Below are 18,673 nucleotides of genomic sequence, written 5' to 3'. Positions count from 1 at the left end.
AAAAAGGAATTTGCTTTCTTCTTCAACTGTTTTAGTAAGTAATTTGTATCGTTATGTTGTAGAGATGCCCCTAAGCAGGAAATCTTAAAAATTTTTCCGAAGGGCAAGGAAATTGTAAGGAGTACATATCACTTCAAAGTTTTATTACTTTAGATGTCTGCTATGTAACAGAACTCACAAAAGCTTTCAAGTATTTCATGCTTCATGGTTTTTAGTAGGTGATAGAGTCTTTTGAGACTAACCATTTTATTTAAGGTGTAACATTTTGTGGGCTGCAGTTAATTTCATCAGGCGCATAAACTTGGCTTATGGAAGATTAAATACATTAGGATGAGGCAGAGGGTGAAGAGGAAGGCAGGAGAGATCAGGTTATGGAGATGGGGTTCTTTGGGAGGCACATTACATGTACTACTGACGTGACCCACCTCCTACAATATACTGTTTAGGCAATATAGTGCATGAAAGGGAGCCTTTAGTCTTTATGGTATGATTTCAAAAGCAATTTGCTACAATGTTCAGAAAGAAAGTGATAACAAAGGCTTCTGCTAGCAGAAAATGCTATACTTCACAAACAGCTGTATAACAGTGACGTTACCTAGTTTGGGTAATGAAACGTCTGCAAGAAAACAACCAAGTTCAGAGAGCACCAAGGACCCCTCATTTCAACACCGAACTACAAATACTCTCCTTTATAAGAATGTTCTCCATTTATAAAATGAGGATTTTTGCTTTTTGACCCAGAACTTTTATGCATATTATCACAACCATTCTGGTTTACATGAAGGGGAAAAACAATGAATTGCAATTTCATTTATACATACAGATAGCATCAGGAAGTAAGTATGGTTTCTTAAAGGCTGAAAATCCTCAATTTCTAATTATATCCTCAGAAAGGGAGCCATTATTCTGAGGTATATCCAAGCCCACCTCCATAAATTGCGCCATCTGTGGTGAAAAACAAGATGTTCTCCTCTCTGCTGCCACAACTAATTTCATACACAGAAATGAACAAGTCTAACAGCTGACTCTATAGTATCTACTGTTATATTCAGCACATTTGTTTTATTTAGTGATCTTCTAACGCTTTTTGTCTTTACTTTGTATTTACTACAGAAGTTTCTTTAGCTATCTCACTGAATTTCTCATTCAAAGACAAGTCCTGTTTACAGTCTCTCCTTTTTTCAAAGGCTCATATCTTGTACCCTTGCCGACAGTTGAACCAACGGGCTGTACCACCACAGGAAACCTTTGCCAAGGTAAGAAACCTACATGAGTCTGCTGATTCAGAATTTATTCCTATCTTTTCTTATAGGCTTTAAGATTTAAATGGAAAGTATACAGAGGAGGAATATGATAGCTGAGTCAGAAGTGGACAAACCAAATGTGTAAGGAAAAGAAAAATAAATCTATGTTTTCTATTACATATTTTAAATTTTATAGATAATCAACACTTCCAGTATAAAAGGCTCTAGCTTATTTTTTTCCTCATTCAGTTTGTTGCTATAGTAAATTTCAGAAGTGTCCTTTTTATTTTGACACAAGAAGAGTATGACCAAACTAATGAATTGCAGCATTCTCCTTAAGTGTTATGCAGTTTTAGTTTATTTATGCTAGGTAAGTAGTGTGACTTGTGGTAATTTATCTTGATTCATGTTCTTGATTCATGTTTTATTCTGTATAGTATAGAAATTATACATAGACTTTCTGTGGGAAACCCATGTTGTTTCCTCTATAGACCAAGCAGAAAGGTTTTCCTTTTATTTTGGCCTTTTTTTTTTGCTTTCTTATATTATGCTGCTCATAAAAATCAAATTTAGACAATACAAATATAACAAAGTCTCACATCTTTTTTCCTTTTCTCTACTACTTTCTTCCTTTCTATACTTTTAGTTTTGTTCTTTATTTCTCCTTTTCTCTCTTTTTCTTTATGAATTTTCTTAATACTTTGGGTTATATTAGTTCTTAATATTAAAAAAGAAATAGGTTGTCATGACTGTTAGTTGAACATCTGTGGGGCAGGTAGTTCCAGATTTGAATTGCAAACTAGACTTTGCCCATTTATCTTTACCATTGATTCCACATCACTGCTTATCTCCTTTAATATTTTGCAGGATAATATAGCACAAGAATTTCATTAATTTTCTGATTCATAATGGCATGATTTCTGAGACAAGTCACATAGCTAAAAAACCGTATTCACACTTGTTGAATGCCTTAGTACACTAGGCATTTAGAAAAAGTTATTAGATTTAATAATTTAACGTGTGTGTGAGAGACAGAGAGAGAGAGAGATTGAGATTAAATAATGTACTAAATTGTTTCAATTAGACGATGGTTTCAGCTATATTATCTGTGAAATGATCAGTGAAGAATTTCATTCTGAATGTTTGGAAAGTTGGTTCCTCTGGCACAGACATACATATATTTCTTTCATATTTCTGTTTTTGACTTAATCATGAAGGCTTTACTATACTGCAAATTAGATGAAGAAAATGCTGACAGGGTACTGCTGTGTACAGTTGTGTCAGATATGGAATGTAGTCAGGTAGTAGCTGCAAGATAGTAGCTGTTCAGTTTTTATTAATTGGGTAGCTATATCCTACTACATGTGTGTTATATGGTCCTGTTTTTGTGTGATGGGAGTCGGAAATCTTTTGAAGATTAACAACTTTCTGTTATCCTAATTTAGCACTGAAAAAACCTAATGGTGAGATTTAGGAAGTAAAAAGCAATTGTGAACATGAAATTGTGAAAGGAATGGGATGGATTACATACATTCAACAATTTTGCAATTTAGGAAGCAACAGAATAACAGAGTTGGAAGTGACTTTGGAGGTCTTCTAGTCCAGACCCTTGCTCAAGCAAGAAACCCTATACCATTTCAGACAAGTGGTTGTCCAATCTCTTCTTAAAAACCTCCAATGGTTGCTACTTTATAGCAACCATATAGCAACTTTATAGATATTTGAACCCTGCTTTCGTGTCACCTCTAGTCCTTCTTTTCCTTAAACTAGACATAACCCAATCCCTGCAACCATTCTTCATATGGTTTTAGCCTCCAGCCCTCTATTCATCTTTGTTGTGCTTGTCTACATTCTTTCTAGAGTTTCATCTGAAGAATACATCAGGTATGTGTAAGAAGATATTGGGTGAATTGATTCAGTTTTTCCCTGAACAACTGCTGGAATAATAGGAACTGTTGCAAAACTATAAATTATGTCAGCATTTATCAGGCTGAAATCCAAAATATATATTTGTTGAATATTAGGGTTGGATTTGGACCTACTTATTTCAGAAGGACTAATATATTTTAGCAGAAATGGTTCAGAATTCTGGGAGTCGATCAGTATAGATTTGGAAATTATGATTATGATTATGATTTCCAAATTCCTAATAGAATAGAATTCTTTATTGGCCAAGTGTGATTGGACACACAAGGAATTTGTCTTTGGTACATATGTTCTCAGTGTACATAAAAAGACAAGATGCATTCATCAAGAATCATAAGGTACAACACTTAATGATAGTCATGGGGTACAAATAAGCAATCGAGTCATACTAGGAAACAATATCAATATAGAATAGAATAGAATAAAATTTTTATTGGCCAAGTGTGATTGGACACACAAGGAATTTGTCTTGGTGCATATGCTCTCAGTGTACATAAAAGAAAAGATACGTTCATCAAGGTACAACATTTACAACACAATTGATGATCAATATATCAATATAAATCATAAGGATTGCCAGCAACAAGTTATAGTCATACAGTCATAAGTGGAAAGAGATTGGTGATGGGAACTATGAAACGATTAATAGTAGTGCAGATTCAGTAAATAGTCTGACAGTGTTGAGGGAATTACTTGTTTAGCAGAGTGATGGCCTTCGGGAAAAAACTGTTCTTGTGTCTAGTTGTTCTGGTGTGCAGTGCTCTATAGCGTCGTTTTGAGGGTAGGAGTTGAAACAGTTTATGTCCAGGATGCGAGGGATCTGCAAATATTTTCACGGCCCTCTTCTTGATTCGTGCAGTATACAGGTCCTCAATGGAAGGCAGGTTGGTAGCAATTATTTTTTCTGCAGTTCTAATTATCCTCTGAAGTCTGTGTTTTTCTTGTTGGGTTGCAGAACCGAACCAGACAGTTATAGAGGTGCAAATGACAGACTCAATAATTCCTCTGTAGAATTGGATCAGCAGCTCCTTGGGCAGTTTGAGCTTACTGAGTTGGCGCAGAAAGAACAGTCTTTGTTGTCCTTTTTTAATGATGTTTTTGATGTTAGCTATAAATTGTAAGAATACAAGCAACAAAGTTACAGTCATGCAGTCATAAATGGGAGGAGATGGGTGATAGGAATGATGAGAAGACTCTTAAATAAATTCTTACTATTAGCATTTAGTTTTAGCATTTTAATTTCCAAGTTGCTGAGTTTGTGAAAGGATAATGTCAATTGGAATCTGTTTAATAGTTCAATCTGAAATTGAAATTTGATGGTTTCTTATTATAATTTTTTTTCATATTCAATCTATAAATATTCTCTCTTATTCTGCAGTTCTTTTAATGCTATGCTACGTAGTTAATACTATGCTACATAGTTGAAGATATTGCAACATCAATAATTCTGATCATTCTACAGAGAAATCCTCAAAATTTGTCTCATTAATAATCAAAAATTTTAATGTATGTATCATAATTAGTCATCTCTATCTTTTTAAGTATTTCAACACAAGTATTTAAAGCCTATATATTTTGTGCTGTTTCTTCTCCCTTTTCCTAGAAGAAAAAAAAATACTATTATAGACTTACAGGTAGACATTAGTCTAACCAAGCTGAAATAATTAAAGAGATTAGCTGTCATCTTCATTCCATAAGCTGTTAACCGAGTCACTTTGTAGGTTTATTTAAATTAAAAATGCATCTCTGTTGGCAGGTGAAATAGGCCTTTAATACAGATTTTATTCTGAATGGGTTTGAATGAGTGCAAATGAGAACACAGCTCAGTTCCCATTACTCCCTTTGAGCAGTTATTTTAATGCCTTCAAATATGCAGTAAAGAAATCATCCCAGCCAAATTTTCTGAAGTTTGGTTAATAGATGTCATTCAGGATAGACTAGAGTCCTATCTACTATCATGACCCTACGTGAAAAGCAAGTGTGCAACAACTGATTTGAAATCCCCATCATTTTCTCTAAAATTTGAAGTTTTGTTCTCTTTAAATAAGGTCTGTTTCATGCTGAGCTTGCAGGAAAAAATGTTTTGATTTCATGCAGTTCTCTAGTTCACACTATGAATAGGAATAGTTATGAATCAAACATTGCAGCAGTTATGTTTTTGATTGGGCTGCTTTTTAATGCATTTTTTCTCAAAAATATAGTCATGCTAACTTATTTTTTTAAAAAATAGAATGTCTCCATCTGTTGATGTTCTTAAAAGATGAGCATGCATCTGTTTTTGAATATTTCCAATCATGAGTGCTACTCTCTGATTGCCAACACAAAAGACTTCTGAAATTGAGGCAACTTGAAAATGTAATCTTGTTGTGGTCATTATGCAGGCATTAATCAGAAGCCGACACGGTTGGCAGATAGATGCAAGGCAAATTTTGTACTATTTTTGTCTCCTTTTTGTCATTAAGAGAATATTATTTTGAATTTTTATGCGTACTGGTGGACTGTGCTGTACTTCATTTCAAACAAATAGTCTTGTTCAGCTGATGGGGTGGATATTAAATTTACAAGTCAATGGCTCACTTGCAAACAATATGTTTAGGATTGAAATATCTGCTGTATTAACTAATGAAATATGTTGTTTGTGTAGTATATTGTAACAAAACTCTGGGGATAAATTCATGTTACTTTCATTTTTTTAAAAAGAATGCAACCATAGGTTTTAGCAAAATTTCACATAAAATTACAATCCATATTCGTTCAATTCATCTCCATTATAGCTAACATCATTATTTGTCAATATCTGCATTAGAATCTTGTTTGCAGCCATTCCAAAGAAGCAGTTTGTTTTCTAACACATTTGTCTATATTGGTCAGTAGGAAATAGTGTACAGTAATTTATGTCATTCATCAGTTCCTAATTTGATTTTTAAAAAGTGAGAAATTTTAAGCATGAATTCACCCATACACTATTGTTAAATTGTTTGTGGGACATTGTTTTGTCAAATGTTGCAGGTGAACAAATGAGACTTGTTTAAAAATATATATCAGAAATTTGAAATGAGTCTAATGAGTGTATATGTGTGATTTATGTTGTATGTGGATCCAGTCATTTAAATATCATTTTGTCTGTTTGTTTTTTTATGTATTCCTATTTTGCCTGACCTTATTAACATTCATATTCCATACAAGTTCAATTCTTTTTCATCTTTGTTACCAGCTACTGTAAGTTCAACCACTCCATCACCCACTGTTACCACTAACATGCCTGATACTAACAGAACCGATAAAATAATGGATGGTAAGAAATTTAATGTTATATTTTCTTTGATTATGTTACTTCATTTTATCTTTTGAGCATACTTGCATTATATGTGAGTGTCAGATTTTGTTTCAGCAAACACTGCTAAAAGAAGTTTGTGTCAGATAACAATTTTGTTATTTCCAGCAAAATTTCCTGTGCCGAAGGAAGATTTTCTAAAAGATTTCTTGTTTCTGTTTTGTTAATTCTTTTTATTAATCTTCAAATGCTAAAGGTTTTACAAAAGCAATCTTAATGTAGTTCTCTGTAGGAGAATCTCTGTAGGAGATCCAGAGCATCCCTGTGGCTATATAAAATTATTCACATACTTCTGTTAGGGACATTAATTCAAGTAACATCATTAAGAATAATCCATATCCATTTGAAAGTGATTGTTACCTTTGTCCTAAAAATAACCATGAAAATTCACACTTTTTTTAGGATAGCAATAGCAATAGCACTTAGGCTTATATGCCGCTTCATAGTGCTTTTCAGCCCTCTCTAAGCAGTTTACAGAGTCAGCACATTGTCCCCACCAATCTGGATCCTCATTTTACCCACCTCGGAAGGATGGAAGGCTGAGTCAACCTTGAGCCTGGTAAAATTTGAGCTGCCATATTGCAGTCAGCTGGCAGTCAGCAGAAGTAGCCTGATGTACTGCATTCTAACCACTGCACCACCGTGACTCACTTCAGGATCTTGCAATATTCAAGAGACCCTGATAACACAAGAGTATATTTTAAGAAATATACATATTAGAGAAGAAAGGACCAAGAGTGGTCTCTTAGCTTGTCTATTCTTGCTTTAAAACATTGCCAGATTCTGCAGTTGAGTATTTTAATTTCAACGCCAATGAAATAAATGAAATAATTATAAAGAAAGCAACAAACAGTTATATAGGTACAAGGGTTAGACAACCAAGAGAGCCAGTGTAGAGCATAACTTGGGGTGTATATGGAGTAAGAATAAAAGCATTTCACAGATGCTAGATAATGTATAGAATATATAACCAGGAGCTTATTCAAAGAGAATTTTGTGTCCTCATGCACAATCAGTAATTATGAATAGAATAAAAGTTTGATCAGACAAAGAACAGGACTGAAGTACATATTTCTGTCTCATGTACACATTTTCAAAAATTTAAGTCAGTGGAAGTAGTTTTGTATAATGAACAGTTTAAGAATGAATTGCCTAAATTTCTTGTTTAAATGTAGAACTCAGTCTATATAGTGCAGTTCCTGCTGAAATAAGTGATTTCTTCAAACTCAATCTTTGAGCGATATTTGATGTCAAAGTAATTTCCTTAAGTAATGTTTTTCATTTATTAATTGAATGACTTACTATATACAGTCCTGCAGGAAATGAAAAGTCCTGCCACAGTGGTCTTCAGAGTCAAGAGAAATTCAGCTGACTCTTCTCAACCTATTCAACATTCGCAAGAAGATTCTAAGATAAGAGGCATCAAAAACATAGGAATTATATCAACCCCAATAGTTTGGCCTGTAAAACAGAGGCCTTTACACACCAATAAATTTACAATAACTGAGAGAAAAAGTACACCTGGTTACTTCATCACAATAACTCCTGAGGTGATAACATCTGCTTCAAGAGAAATGCAAACTAATAGCTTTGGCCCTTTCACAGAACAAGTAAACATAAACTATAATTCTTCCATTGAGGTGTCGTACTTTAATAACATATCAGGACATTCTGAGAGTGTGTTAAGTGAGAGTAGTATTTCACAGGAAACACCAACTCTCCCACTTGATCACATCAGGAATTTAGGATTCAATATTCAACAGGCTGGAAGTGTTGAGATAGAAGATTCTAGATCAAACTTACTGTTCCCTTCACTGGTGAACAAGAACACTTTTTTTGAACTTACAGAAGACCTTCAGTGGATGTTATCTCCTATTAGTTACACATTTTCTCCTGTGTATAAACACACTAACAATTTCTTGCAGTCTTTGAGTACATGGAAGGAAAATGCAACTTATGAGTATTTTATTTCCAGAATTCCAGAAGAAAATCTTTCTTCTCTTGTTCATCAATATTTTCCTAAGGAATTAGTTAAAGAAACAATGCTTGGCTTACTAAACAAATCACTTGAAAATGTCTACTTGCAGCCCACAAAGAGACTTCTACAAGAGGATTCTCTTAGGAATGGCTTTTACATTGTCGATGACTTGCAGATTACAAAATTAAATCACGTAAGAGACTATAATTCAGTACATTTTAAAAAACAACTGTTTAAACACAGCACAAATCCTTCTGGTTCATTACAAAACATGAAGGCCTGGTTTCCAGATGTTATGCCCAGAATCCATCCAACAGAAGTCTTCATGTCAGTGGAATATAGTAGGGAATTATATTTATCATCAGGGTTACCAAAAACAAGAGGCGGAAATTCTGAAATTCAGCCAACTGTTTCTGTTTCGCATTTATATCAAGAAACATACAATAGGGCTTTTTTAAAAAGTGACTTTTTTGCATTTAATCCTCTCACTGAGCAGTTAGTTAATTTAGAAGAACAGGAAGGTTCATCTCTAGAAGATGAATTTGAGCTTCCAGATAAGTTAATTTCTTACAATAATGATGTATCTTCTTTTTCATTTCTATTGGAAGATGTCAAGTCAAGGTCAAAAGTGATTTCTGGAGCAGGATATGTAGAAAATAATACATCTAGCAGTCCATATAATGACATTTCTTTTCTCACAATTAATGATGTAAGTCTTCCAACACAGTACATAAATTCCTTTTGGACTATGGTTAATGATTCTCCAGAATCTACTGGAAGATGGTTGTCCTCATTTAATCAATCATATTCTTCCCTAACAGAGACAATGTCTTTTTTCATGTCTCCTACACAAATAGAATATATCACCATGCAAACAGTTCCTTATAATAGACTAGTAGGTGATAATGTTTCAAAGTTACATATTTTTACTAATACATCAGAAGAGAATTTTAGTTCAGTTTTTGCAATGTACTCATCAAGGAATTCAGATGTTATTGAAGCATCAAAATCAGACCCTCTTAACAAAAATGGATCCGTAAATGATATTTCAGCTGATCATGTTCCTTTAACTTCCCAGATAACATCTTTGATTCAGCCTTCCTTGCATTTACAGATTAGTACTTACGATATATTACAAGGAAGGTTTACTGATGATTTAAAAATTACTGCCAATTTAGCCATGCAACAGACTACGGAGAAAATCCCAAATGATCAACTAATAACTTTTTTTCTATCTGCTGAAACAGCAGCAACACCATTTTTTGAATCTTCCTGTACAGAAGATGCCTGCAAAGTTTTATCACTAAGTCCAACACATTTTAAGGAACTGACACATAATGTATATAAAGACTTACAGACCAGTCAGTTTACAAGTGCTTCTGATTATATGAAAAACGCAGCGCATTCACATATGAATAATGCTTTTTTCGAAAAACAACATGCACAAATACCTGATTTGTTTATAAGGACATTGCCTTTAGAAATACTGCCTACTAATACTCACGGAACAATTACACAATTTGGCAAACATTCAGCAGCTTTAATGATTTCAGGCACTTCAATTTCACAGAATCTTCTAAATAACCTTGATCAACATTTGTTGGATTCAGAATATTTGTGGAACGAAAAGCCAGTTCAAGAAACAAGCACCATGAATAAAACAAAGCCTTCTGAAAATGATCCAAACAATTTAGAAAGCAAAGACACACTCCTTCTTCAACCTGGTCATGTGGAAGAGTTTGGTGATATGGATCACAAAAATATTGATACGAAACTAAAAGTTACTGTTTCAAAACAAGAATCGATTGTTTGGAAAGTGCATGGTTCTAGCAGGTCAATTGATGATCCCATTAAGAAAGGATTGTCATCTTTGAATCCAAGTAATGTTAGTCTGACTGATTTTTATGACCAGGCAATTTCTTCATCTTTTGAAGACTTGAAATATGAAACAATAGTAAACTATTCTTCCCTTTTGGAACAAGCCACAATTTCAGTAGTTACTGATGTGATGGTTCAATCTTCCTTGTTGAATGAATCTATTCAGTATTTTGATGAAAATGTATCAAACAGTGGAATGATATTCCATAATCACAACTCAGAAGTTCAAAACGCAGTGGATATATCAGTTCATGAAACTGCTGTGACCAATATAGCACCAGAAGCGAATCAAAGTATTGTGTTCAAAACAACGTTGACTCCCAGCAGCAAATACCTTTTGACTTATTTTTTATGTAATTCCTTCATGGACCGGGACTGCCCATGTGGACCTGAGGTCAAACACAGTAGGTCAAAACATGAGCTAGATGTAGAATGAAAAAATATCTTATCTGCTAGATGTATAAATAGAGCTTAGAATTACTGGTGCTAAATTAGACTTCATGTTTAGCAATAGAAACAAAGCAATATAAATTTATTAGAAATGCATTTATACCATATTAAAATGATCAATGATCAAAGTGTAGAACTTTAGCGTATGATTCTAATCACTATCATTCCATTTACTAATTCAAGTTCTTTGAGGAGACTATTGTGACAATCAAATTAACTGTTTCTCCTATTCAGTGGAGATTGTTTTGTAAAAATCTAATGAAGACAAATAATTTCAGTTTGATCAGAAAATATAAGAGAGAAATCATATCAAATGGTCTTGTCCATATACAGATAATTTCTGTTCTCCCACTTGTCTCCACTGAGATGCTAAATCCTTGCTTCCGAACCAAAATATGCAATCTCTATGTATCTCTTTCTCTATTATATGTCTTGCTGCCCATAAAGAAAAAAGACATTGAATCTACTAAAGTGTTGTTGTTTTTAAAACCGATTTGTAAATAACAATAATAATAATAATAATAATAATAATAATAATGATAATAATGATAATAATAATAATATTTTAATTTGTATACCGCCCTTCTCCCGAAGGACTCAATAAACAATATCCAACAAAATGAACAGGAGAATCACTGCCTAATAATGTTTAAGCATATTTTAAAAAATTTAAAAACCAGTTTTGCTTGATTTTTATATTACTTAGATTACTGTAATCTAAGGTATTTTGAAACAGTAATCTTAAAAAATAATATATACATTCAACGGAAAGTGTGTTTTGAATTCTTTTAATATTGTCAATTGATAGTCTCCTGAGAGTAAAACAAAGTTATAATTCTTCATACTAACCTCAAGAAAACATGTTTTCATTCATTATTCAGAAGTAGTAGATTTGAATTAGTTCTGCTGTTTAGAAACAGTAGAGTTTTCCCATTCAGTGTGACATAAAATAAATGGTATTTTCACAAAGCACATGAATAATTAGTTTCTAGAAAGATATACTATAAAATAGATTTTGTGTTCATAGAAAATTGGTTCACACCAGAGGTGAGTTCTACTTACCTTTACTACCGGTTTGCAACGGGACCTGCACGCGCGGTTGCTTTGCTTGCGCATGTGCGCTTCTGCGCATGCGCAGATCACCCATGATGACATTGTGGTGGGTGAGCAGAGCCTCCTGCTGGTTTTACTACCAGTTCTATAGAACTGGACCGAACCGGGAGCAACCCACTACTGGTTCACACCTATTTATGGCATATATGAGTATACTAAATGAATAGAAGGATTAATGAGGTAATGAATTATTCATGTTAATGTGGTTAATGTGTTAATTCATGTTAATGTGGTTCCTCAAATATGTCAATTCATACTACAGTAGCAGTGGTGATACATGAGTGAAAATACACACCAAAAAAAATCCCAAAATTTGGAAAATAACCACAAACATGGAATGGAATTTTGGGGTTGTACAACCTATTTTTTAAAATTATTCAGCGCTTGTTGATGACACATTGACTCTATTATCCCATAAATAGGTTGGTATTTATTAAAAAGTTCAGTATGACTAGAGAAATGCGGTACGATAAGAGAATCTGGATTCAAATGTAGGTAATTCCTTCCCTAAGTGGTTCTCTTATAATTTAGCAGATAATCTGTGAGATTTTTTCCCCTATCCCGCCTGATTATCACTTAGAGCTATAAATAGGCTCTGCTCTCTGCCCTTCTTACTCAGTCGGAACCACAAAATGTTTTCAATATGCTCCACATAACAACTAGATTTGATCCTTTGTGTGTGTTATATTTGATATGTACAGTGCTAGCGATTGTGTATCAGTCAGCTGGCAAATAATTTATTTTATAGGATAGTTGAAAGTTGTTTTTTTGTCCTTCTGCTTCAACCCCTCACAATGATCTTCACCAGCTGAGAAGGGGTTTCTTACATAGATGAATAAACTCTTAAGCTATATGTTTGAAAAAAAATATTCTTTAACCCTGACCTATTAACTGTAAGAAATAGCATATCGAGACATATAAGCACATTTGCAAAAAGAGTTTTAAAAGTGTTTAATAAAAAATAAAAACCCAAATGTGCTATTTTTTATAAAATTGAATACCTTCATAATGCTGTAGTTTTCCTGAAAATTTCCTCTCATGCTGAAAAAGAACAATAATAGTTATAGACATTTTTGCTTTACCCATTTCATACTATGAAAGAGCAGAGTTTTCCAAAGTTTTTCCAAATCCCATTTGTAATCTGCAGCGGTGGTGGGATTCAATTTTTTTTACTACCGGTTCTGTAGGGGTGGCTTGGTGGGGGTGGCAGGTGAAGGATACTACAAAATCCCCATTCCCTCCCCATTTCTACTTCTGAGCTGGAACTCGGAAGGCAGAGAATAGATGGGGTGGGGCCACCCAGAGGTGGTATTTACCAGTTCTCCGAACTACTCAAAATTTCTGCTACCCGTTCTCCAGAACTGGTCAGAACCTCCTGAAACCAACCTCTGATCTGCAGGACCCAAATTAGATCAGAATATCATTGGATGAGGGATTAGAGTGTTTCTAAAGCTTCTGACCTTGCCTTCAAAGCAAAATAACTCTTTTCAGATACCCCTAATTTTTACTCAGAAAAATATGTTTATTATTTATTTATTATTCGTATTTTTATACCACCCTTCTCCGAAGACTCAGGGCGGTGTACAGCAGAAATAAAACATAAATAACAAAAACTTTAAAATACAATAAACGATTAAAAATCTAATTCAATAAGCTGAAGAATTAAAAATATCTGAGTAAAAATAGTAAAATAAAATTAATTCCCTTAAAATCCCATTAAAACATTCAATTTAAAACTGTATCATTAGGCCAGCCCTGCTTGGTGAAAAAGGAAGGTTTTGAGCTCGCGCTTAAAGGTCCGAAGATCAGGGAGAAGACGTAGCCCCACAGGTAGTTCATTCCACAGGGCCGGAGCTCCCACAGAGAACGCTCTCCCCCTGGGGGTCGCCAGCCGACATTGTCTGGCTGACGGCACCCTGAGGAGGCCCTCTCTGTGGGAGTGCACAGGTCGATGGGAGGTTACTGACGGCAGTAGGCGATCCCGTAAATATCCCGGTCCCATGCCATTGAGCGCTTTAAAGGTGATAACCAGAACCTTGAATCACATATAGAACCCTGAATCGCATTGAATATAGAATGTTTGGTCAAAAGATCCGATATTACGAAAATATTTTCAAATAATGGTCAAATATTTTTAAATCATCTGCCTTGCTACAACAAATTATATAATAATAATAATTGTCTACTATGAAAAATCAAGGTACACATACATTTTAAAAATAAAATTAAATCAGATGACAATAACTATCATATTATTAAAAATTAAAGCCAGTTTTAAAATCATTATCAGTGTTTTGGCTTTACCACTGGCTTGGTGATATGTCTTGGTGAGAATTTTATATATTTAAGAATCATAATTCTGACATTTACATTGTTTTTGTAATGCCTAGGTAGATTATACTACAGAATTGACTTTACTGTCTACAAAATCAAAGAAGATGCAGTGCCAAACATTCAGAATGTAATTAGAGAATGGGTAAGTTAAACTACTTTTCAAACCATTGTATATAAATTTTAAGTGTGCTTTTGAAGAAGTAACTCAAATACTTTTTAAAATATTAATTTAAAAGTAAAATTAATTTTACAAAAGTATGATTCAGAACTGTCAATTTCTAGACATAGGCATAGGGCCGGGCTACTTACGGGACTGTCTGCTGCCACCGATTGCCTCTCACCGACCCGTGCGCTCTCATAGAGAGGGACTCCTCAGGGAGCCGTCGGCCAGGCAGTGCCGACTGGCGACACCCAGGGGAAGGGCCTTTTCTGTGGGGGCCCCCACCCTCTGGAACGAGCTTCCCCCAGGACTTCGCCAACTTCCTGACCTTCGAACCTTCCGCCGCGAGCTTAAGACACATCTATTTATTTGCGTAGGACTGGACTAGAATTTTTAAATGTTTTAAATTTTAAATCGGGTTTTAATGGGGTTTTATTATTTATATTCCTATTTTAAATATTCGGCCTTATGTAATAAGTTTTTTAAATCGGTGTTTTATTTTGTATATATATGTGTTTTATATGGCTGTAAACCGCCCTGAGTCCCTGGGGAGATAGGGCGGTATAAAAGTGTGAACAAATAAATAAATAAATAAATAAATAGACTGTTTGTTCAGATGTCTATACTGTTTATCTGAAATACTGCTGTTCATTCTGATCTTTCAAAATCTATAGAGATTAAGCATGCCCCATCCTTTTAGTGGTGGCTCAGTGGCTAAGATACTGAGCTTGTCGATCGAAAGGTCGGCAGTTCAGCGGTTCGAATCCCTAATGCTGTGTAACCGGGTGAGCTCCCGTTACTTGTCCCAGCTTCTGCCAACCTAGCAGTTAGAAAGCACGTAAAAAATGCAAGTAGAAAAATAGGAACCACCTTTGGTGGGAAGGTAACAGCATTACTTTTGGCATTTAGTCATGCCGGCCACATGACCACGGAGATGTCTTCGGACTGCACTGGCTCTTTGGCTTTGAAACGGAGATGAGCATGCCACCCTAGAGTCAGGAACGACTAGTACATATATGCGAGGCACCAGAGTTTTTATCCAGGCACCAGAGTAAAAAAACTCTTTAACTCGTATGAACTAGTTTTATCTAGTTTGTGTTGGTTTCAAATCAGAATATTGTATATTAGTTCAGTTTTGGGAAGAAATTTTCTAGCTTGGTACCTTAACCATTATACCAGACTGCCTCCTCCTTTTGTCACTTCTAATTTACTTTTTCAGCACATTCTGCATAGAGGTTTACTCTCACTGTATAATCACAACCTTTTTGTTGGTGATGACGGTGGTAGAGGTTTTTTTTAAATTATTTCACTATTAAAAATGTTTAAAGGGTTACCAGTTCTTAAGGACAAATGGAATCTGGATTAGTAATGTTCAAACTTTTTTTATTATTATTTTATAATAATAATTTGCCACCTATCTCGCTGCGAGGTTATATGTTATATAGGTTATAGGGTTATCAATTTGTCAGCAGTGCCATTGAGATAGATTTTAAATTATCGGTTTTAAATTGGGTTTTATTCCATATTTTTAATTTTAAATTAACGGGCTTTTTAGAATAAGTTTTTTAATTGTTTTTTTATATTGTATTTATGTGTTTTTAAATGCCTGTACACCGCCCTGAGTCCTTCGGGAGATAGGGCGGTATATAAATTTGAATAAATAAATAAATGAATAAATAAATAAATAAATAAATATTGTTTGAATAAAAACCCAAGATATTGTTTAAATAAACCCAAGATGTTGTTTGAATAAAAACCCAAGGGTTTTTATTCAGATCTGCATGCAGATTTTTTTTCTCATATTTAGATTTCTGTCACTACTTTTAAGGATTAATAACAAAGCATTTTATCTAATCCAGCTTCGTGTCTCAATTAGTGATTAATAGTCTTCTTAGTACTTTATATTGGTAGTGAAGGTATAGGTCAGGAAGAGAACATTATCACTAAGAAATATTGCCCTTTAGAATTCTTGCTTTTCTGCTCTTAAACATGCTTTCCCTAGCTCTGTGATGGCAAACCTATGGCATGAGTGCCACAGGTGGCACGTGGAGCCATATCGGTGGGCACACGAGCGTTGCCCTAGCACATGCAGACACGAGCGTTGCTCCAGAGCACATGCAGACACCGGCAAGTTGATTTTTAGGCCTTCTGGGCCCATAGGAAGTCAGGAAACAGGCTGTTTCCGGCTTCCAGAGGGCCTCCGGGGGTGATGGGAAAGGCTGTTTTTGCCCTCCCCAGGCTCCAAGAAAGCCTCTGGAGCCTGGGGTGAGCAAAAAATGGGCCTTCAGGTCCCATCGTGCCATCATGTGCCAAGCGCTGGGGGGGGGGGTTCGCATGCGCGGGGGTGCGGGGAGAATTGAATTATGGGTGTGGGCTTGCATGCACATGACACCCTCCCCCCGCGACCTCCGCTTTTGGCACGTGTTGGCAAAAAGGTTAGCCATCATTGCACTAGCTTGTTGTTCTGTGTCTTACCTTTTAAAGACTATTTTTTTCTACAATTACCTCAAAAAAAAATACAATGAAGAACAAAAGGAAATGCATGAAGTGCTTGAGTGTAGTAAAAGCAAGAGCAGAAGTACTGTATATAGTGAAAGATGTTGATCTTAGCTATGTTCCCCTGGCCAAAATCCTCTGTAATTTCTTCGGCTCGCTATTTTTTACACTTGCTGCACTTTTCACCACAACATAAAAGGGAACAGCATGATTTTTGTGCTGGTGCTGCTGATTATCATAATGATGATTATATGAAAATAAACTCAGATTCTATGAAAATAAATTCATGCAAAATGAATGCAATGCAAAAATTAACAGTTTCAACAATTTTATGCATTTTGACCTTTGGCATTATTTTCCTATTTTCTAGTTAATTCAGACTATGGGGAGCTGGAATTACAACGTATGTGTGGTTGATGTAAGGTAGGTGCTTGACAGGATAGAAAGAAATATACTATCTTCTGCAAAAGGTACTTTGCTAAAAATAAAAACAAATATGTCTTTTGTTTTTATAGTGTTGAACCGAGTTCAGCAAAAAATGCAGTAAGAGGAAAGAGAAGCATTGATCAAAGGTAAAATTGTAAGAAATTCTCAAAAAACTCTGCAATAACTCAAGTAACTTTGTTCTATTTATCAAATGCTAATTGGATTTATGTTTGTCAAATAATTTTGCATGGTAATAACATGAAATCTATTTCCCAACGTGTCCTTTCAGGTTACTCTTTAGTTACCAGTTTAAAGAGCTAATGTCAGAATTCCTTCTCTGAAGACTCATTCGCAGGGAAAGATAAAAAGAAAGTTTAGGAAGCATCCAGTAGTTCCATTGATGCAAGATGTTAGTTGAATGCACTTTATAAGGGACCTACTACATACTTTCTGAAGTCTGTTGTACACATAGAGATAGTCCTTGATTTACGACCACAGTTGTGCCCAAAATTTCTGTTGCTAAGCGAGACAGTTGTTAAGAGAGTTTTGCTCCATTTTATGACCTTTCTTGCCACAGTTGTTAATGTGAATCACTACAATTGTTACGTTGTAACATGGTTGTTAAGTGAATCTGGCTTCCTCATTGACTTTGCTGGTCAGAGGATTTTAAAAGGTGATCACATGACCCTTAGACACTGTAACCATCATAAATACATGCCAGTGGTCAAGCATCTGAATTTTGGGACCATGGGAACACTGCAATGTTCATAAGTGTGAAAAACATACGTCACTTTTGGTAATGTTAGTCTCTAAATGAATGGCCAAGAACATCAGCATCATACAGGATCACAGAGGACTGTTAATAAATAACTAAAATAATATGAATGTTCCACTAAACTTCATTTTGCGCTGCAAAATCCAACTTCTACCCACACTGGAAACAGTTTTAGTATTCCAAGATCGAATCTTACAACATTATCCTAGGATATCTATCCTGGGCCTTCATTTGTGAGTTTTAGTATTGTTTGTTTTCTCAAAGACTGAAAGCTGAACTACTCAAACTAGAGTTATGGAAGAGTTCTCATAGAATATTAAACCCTGGAATGGCTTGACAAGTGGTTTGTTCATCTTACATCACTTAGTAATTTCTATTAAATTTATCAAAAGCTCTTAATGTTCAGATTGCATTAATCATACACTGGTGACAGATGTATGTTTGCCAGTTGCTGAACCACATGTTGCTTTTGCACCTGGAACAGCATAAAATGATCTCTGGACAATAGTGAAGTGACAACACATTGTTAATATATTATTAACTTTTGAATAAATGCAAT

General features: G+C 34.8%; 1 protein-coding gene across 9 annotated transcripts in view; it reads left to right on the top strand.

The window, feature by feature from the left end:
* ADGRG6 (adhesion G protein-coupled receptor G6) overlaps window positions 1-18,673 on the top strand; it is a 107,755-nt gene that overhangs the window by 41,369 nt on the left and 47,713 nt on the right. For 6 of the 9 annotated variants that reach the window (XM_058170584.1, XM_058170576.1, XM_058170541.1 and 3 more), the window contains 3 exons: window positions 1,188-1,256; window positions 6,385-6,465; window positions 7,816-14,307. In XM_058170584.1, coding sequence (XP_058026567.1) covers window positions 1,188-1,256; window positions 6,385-6,465; window positions 7,816-10,796 — 3,131 coding nt within the window. In that variant the 3' untranslated portion in view covers window positions 10,797-14,307. The other 3 variants (XM_058170594.1, XM_058170611.1, XM_058170603.1) reach the window with 2 other exon arrangements.

This window comes from Ahaetulla prasina, chromosome 1 (assembly GCF_028640845.1).
Source record: "Ahaetulla prasina isolate Xishuangbanna chromosome 1, ASM2864084v1, whole genome shotgun sequence".
NCBI lineage: Eukaryota > Metazoa > Chordata > Lepidosauria > Squamata > Colubridae > Ahaetulla > Ahaetulla prasina.
This window is presented reverse-complemented; position numbering and strand designations above follow the sequence as displayed.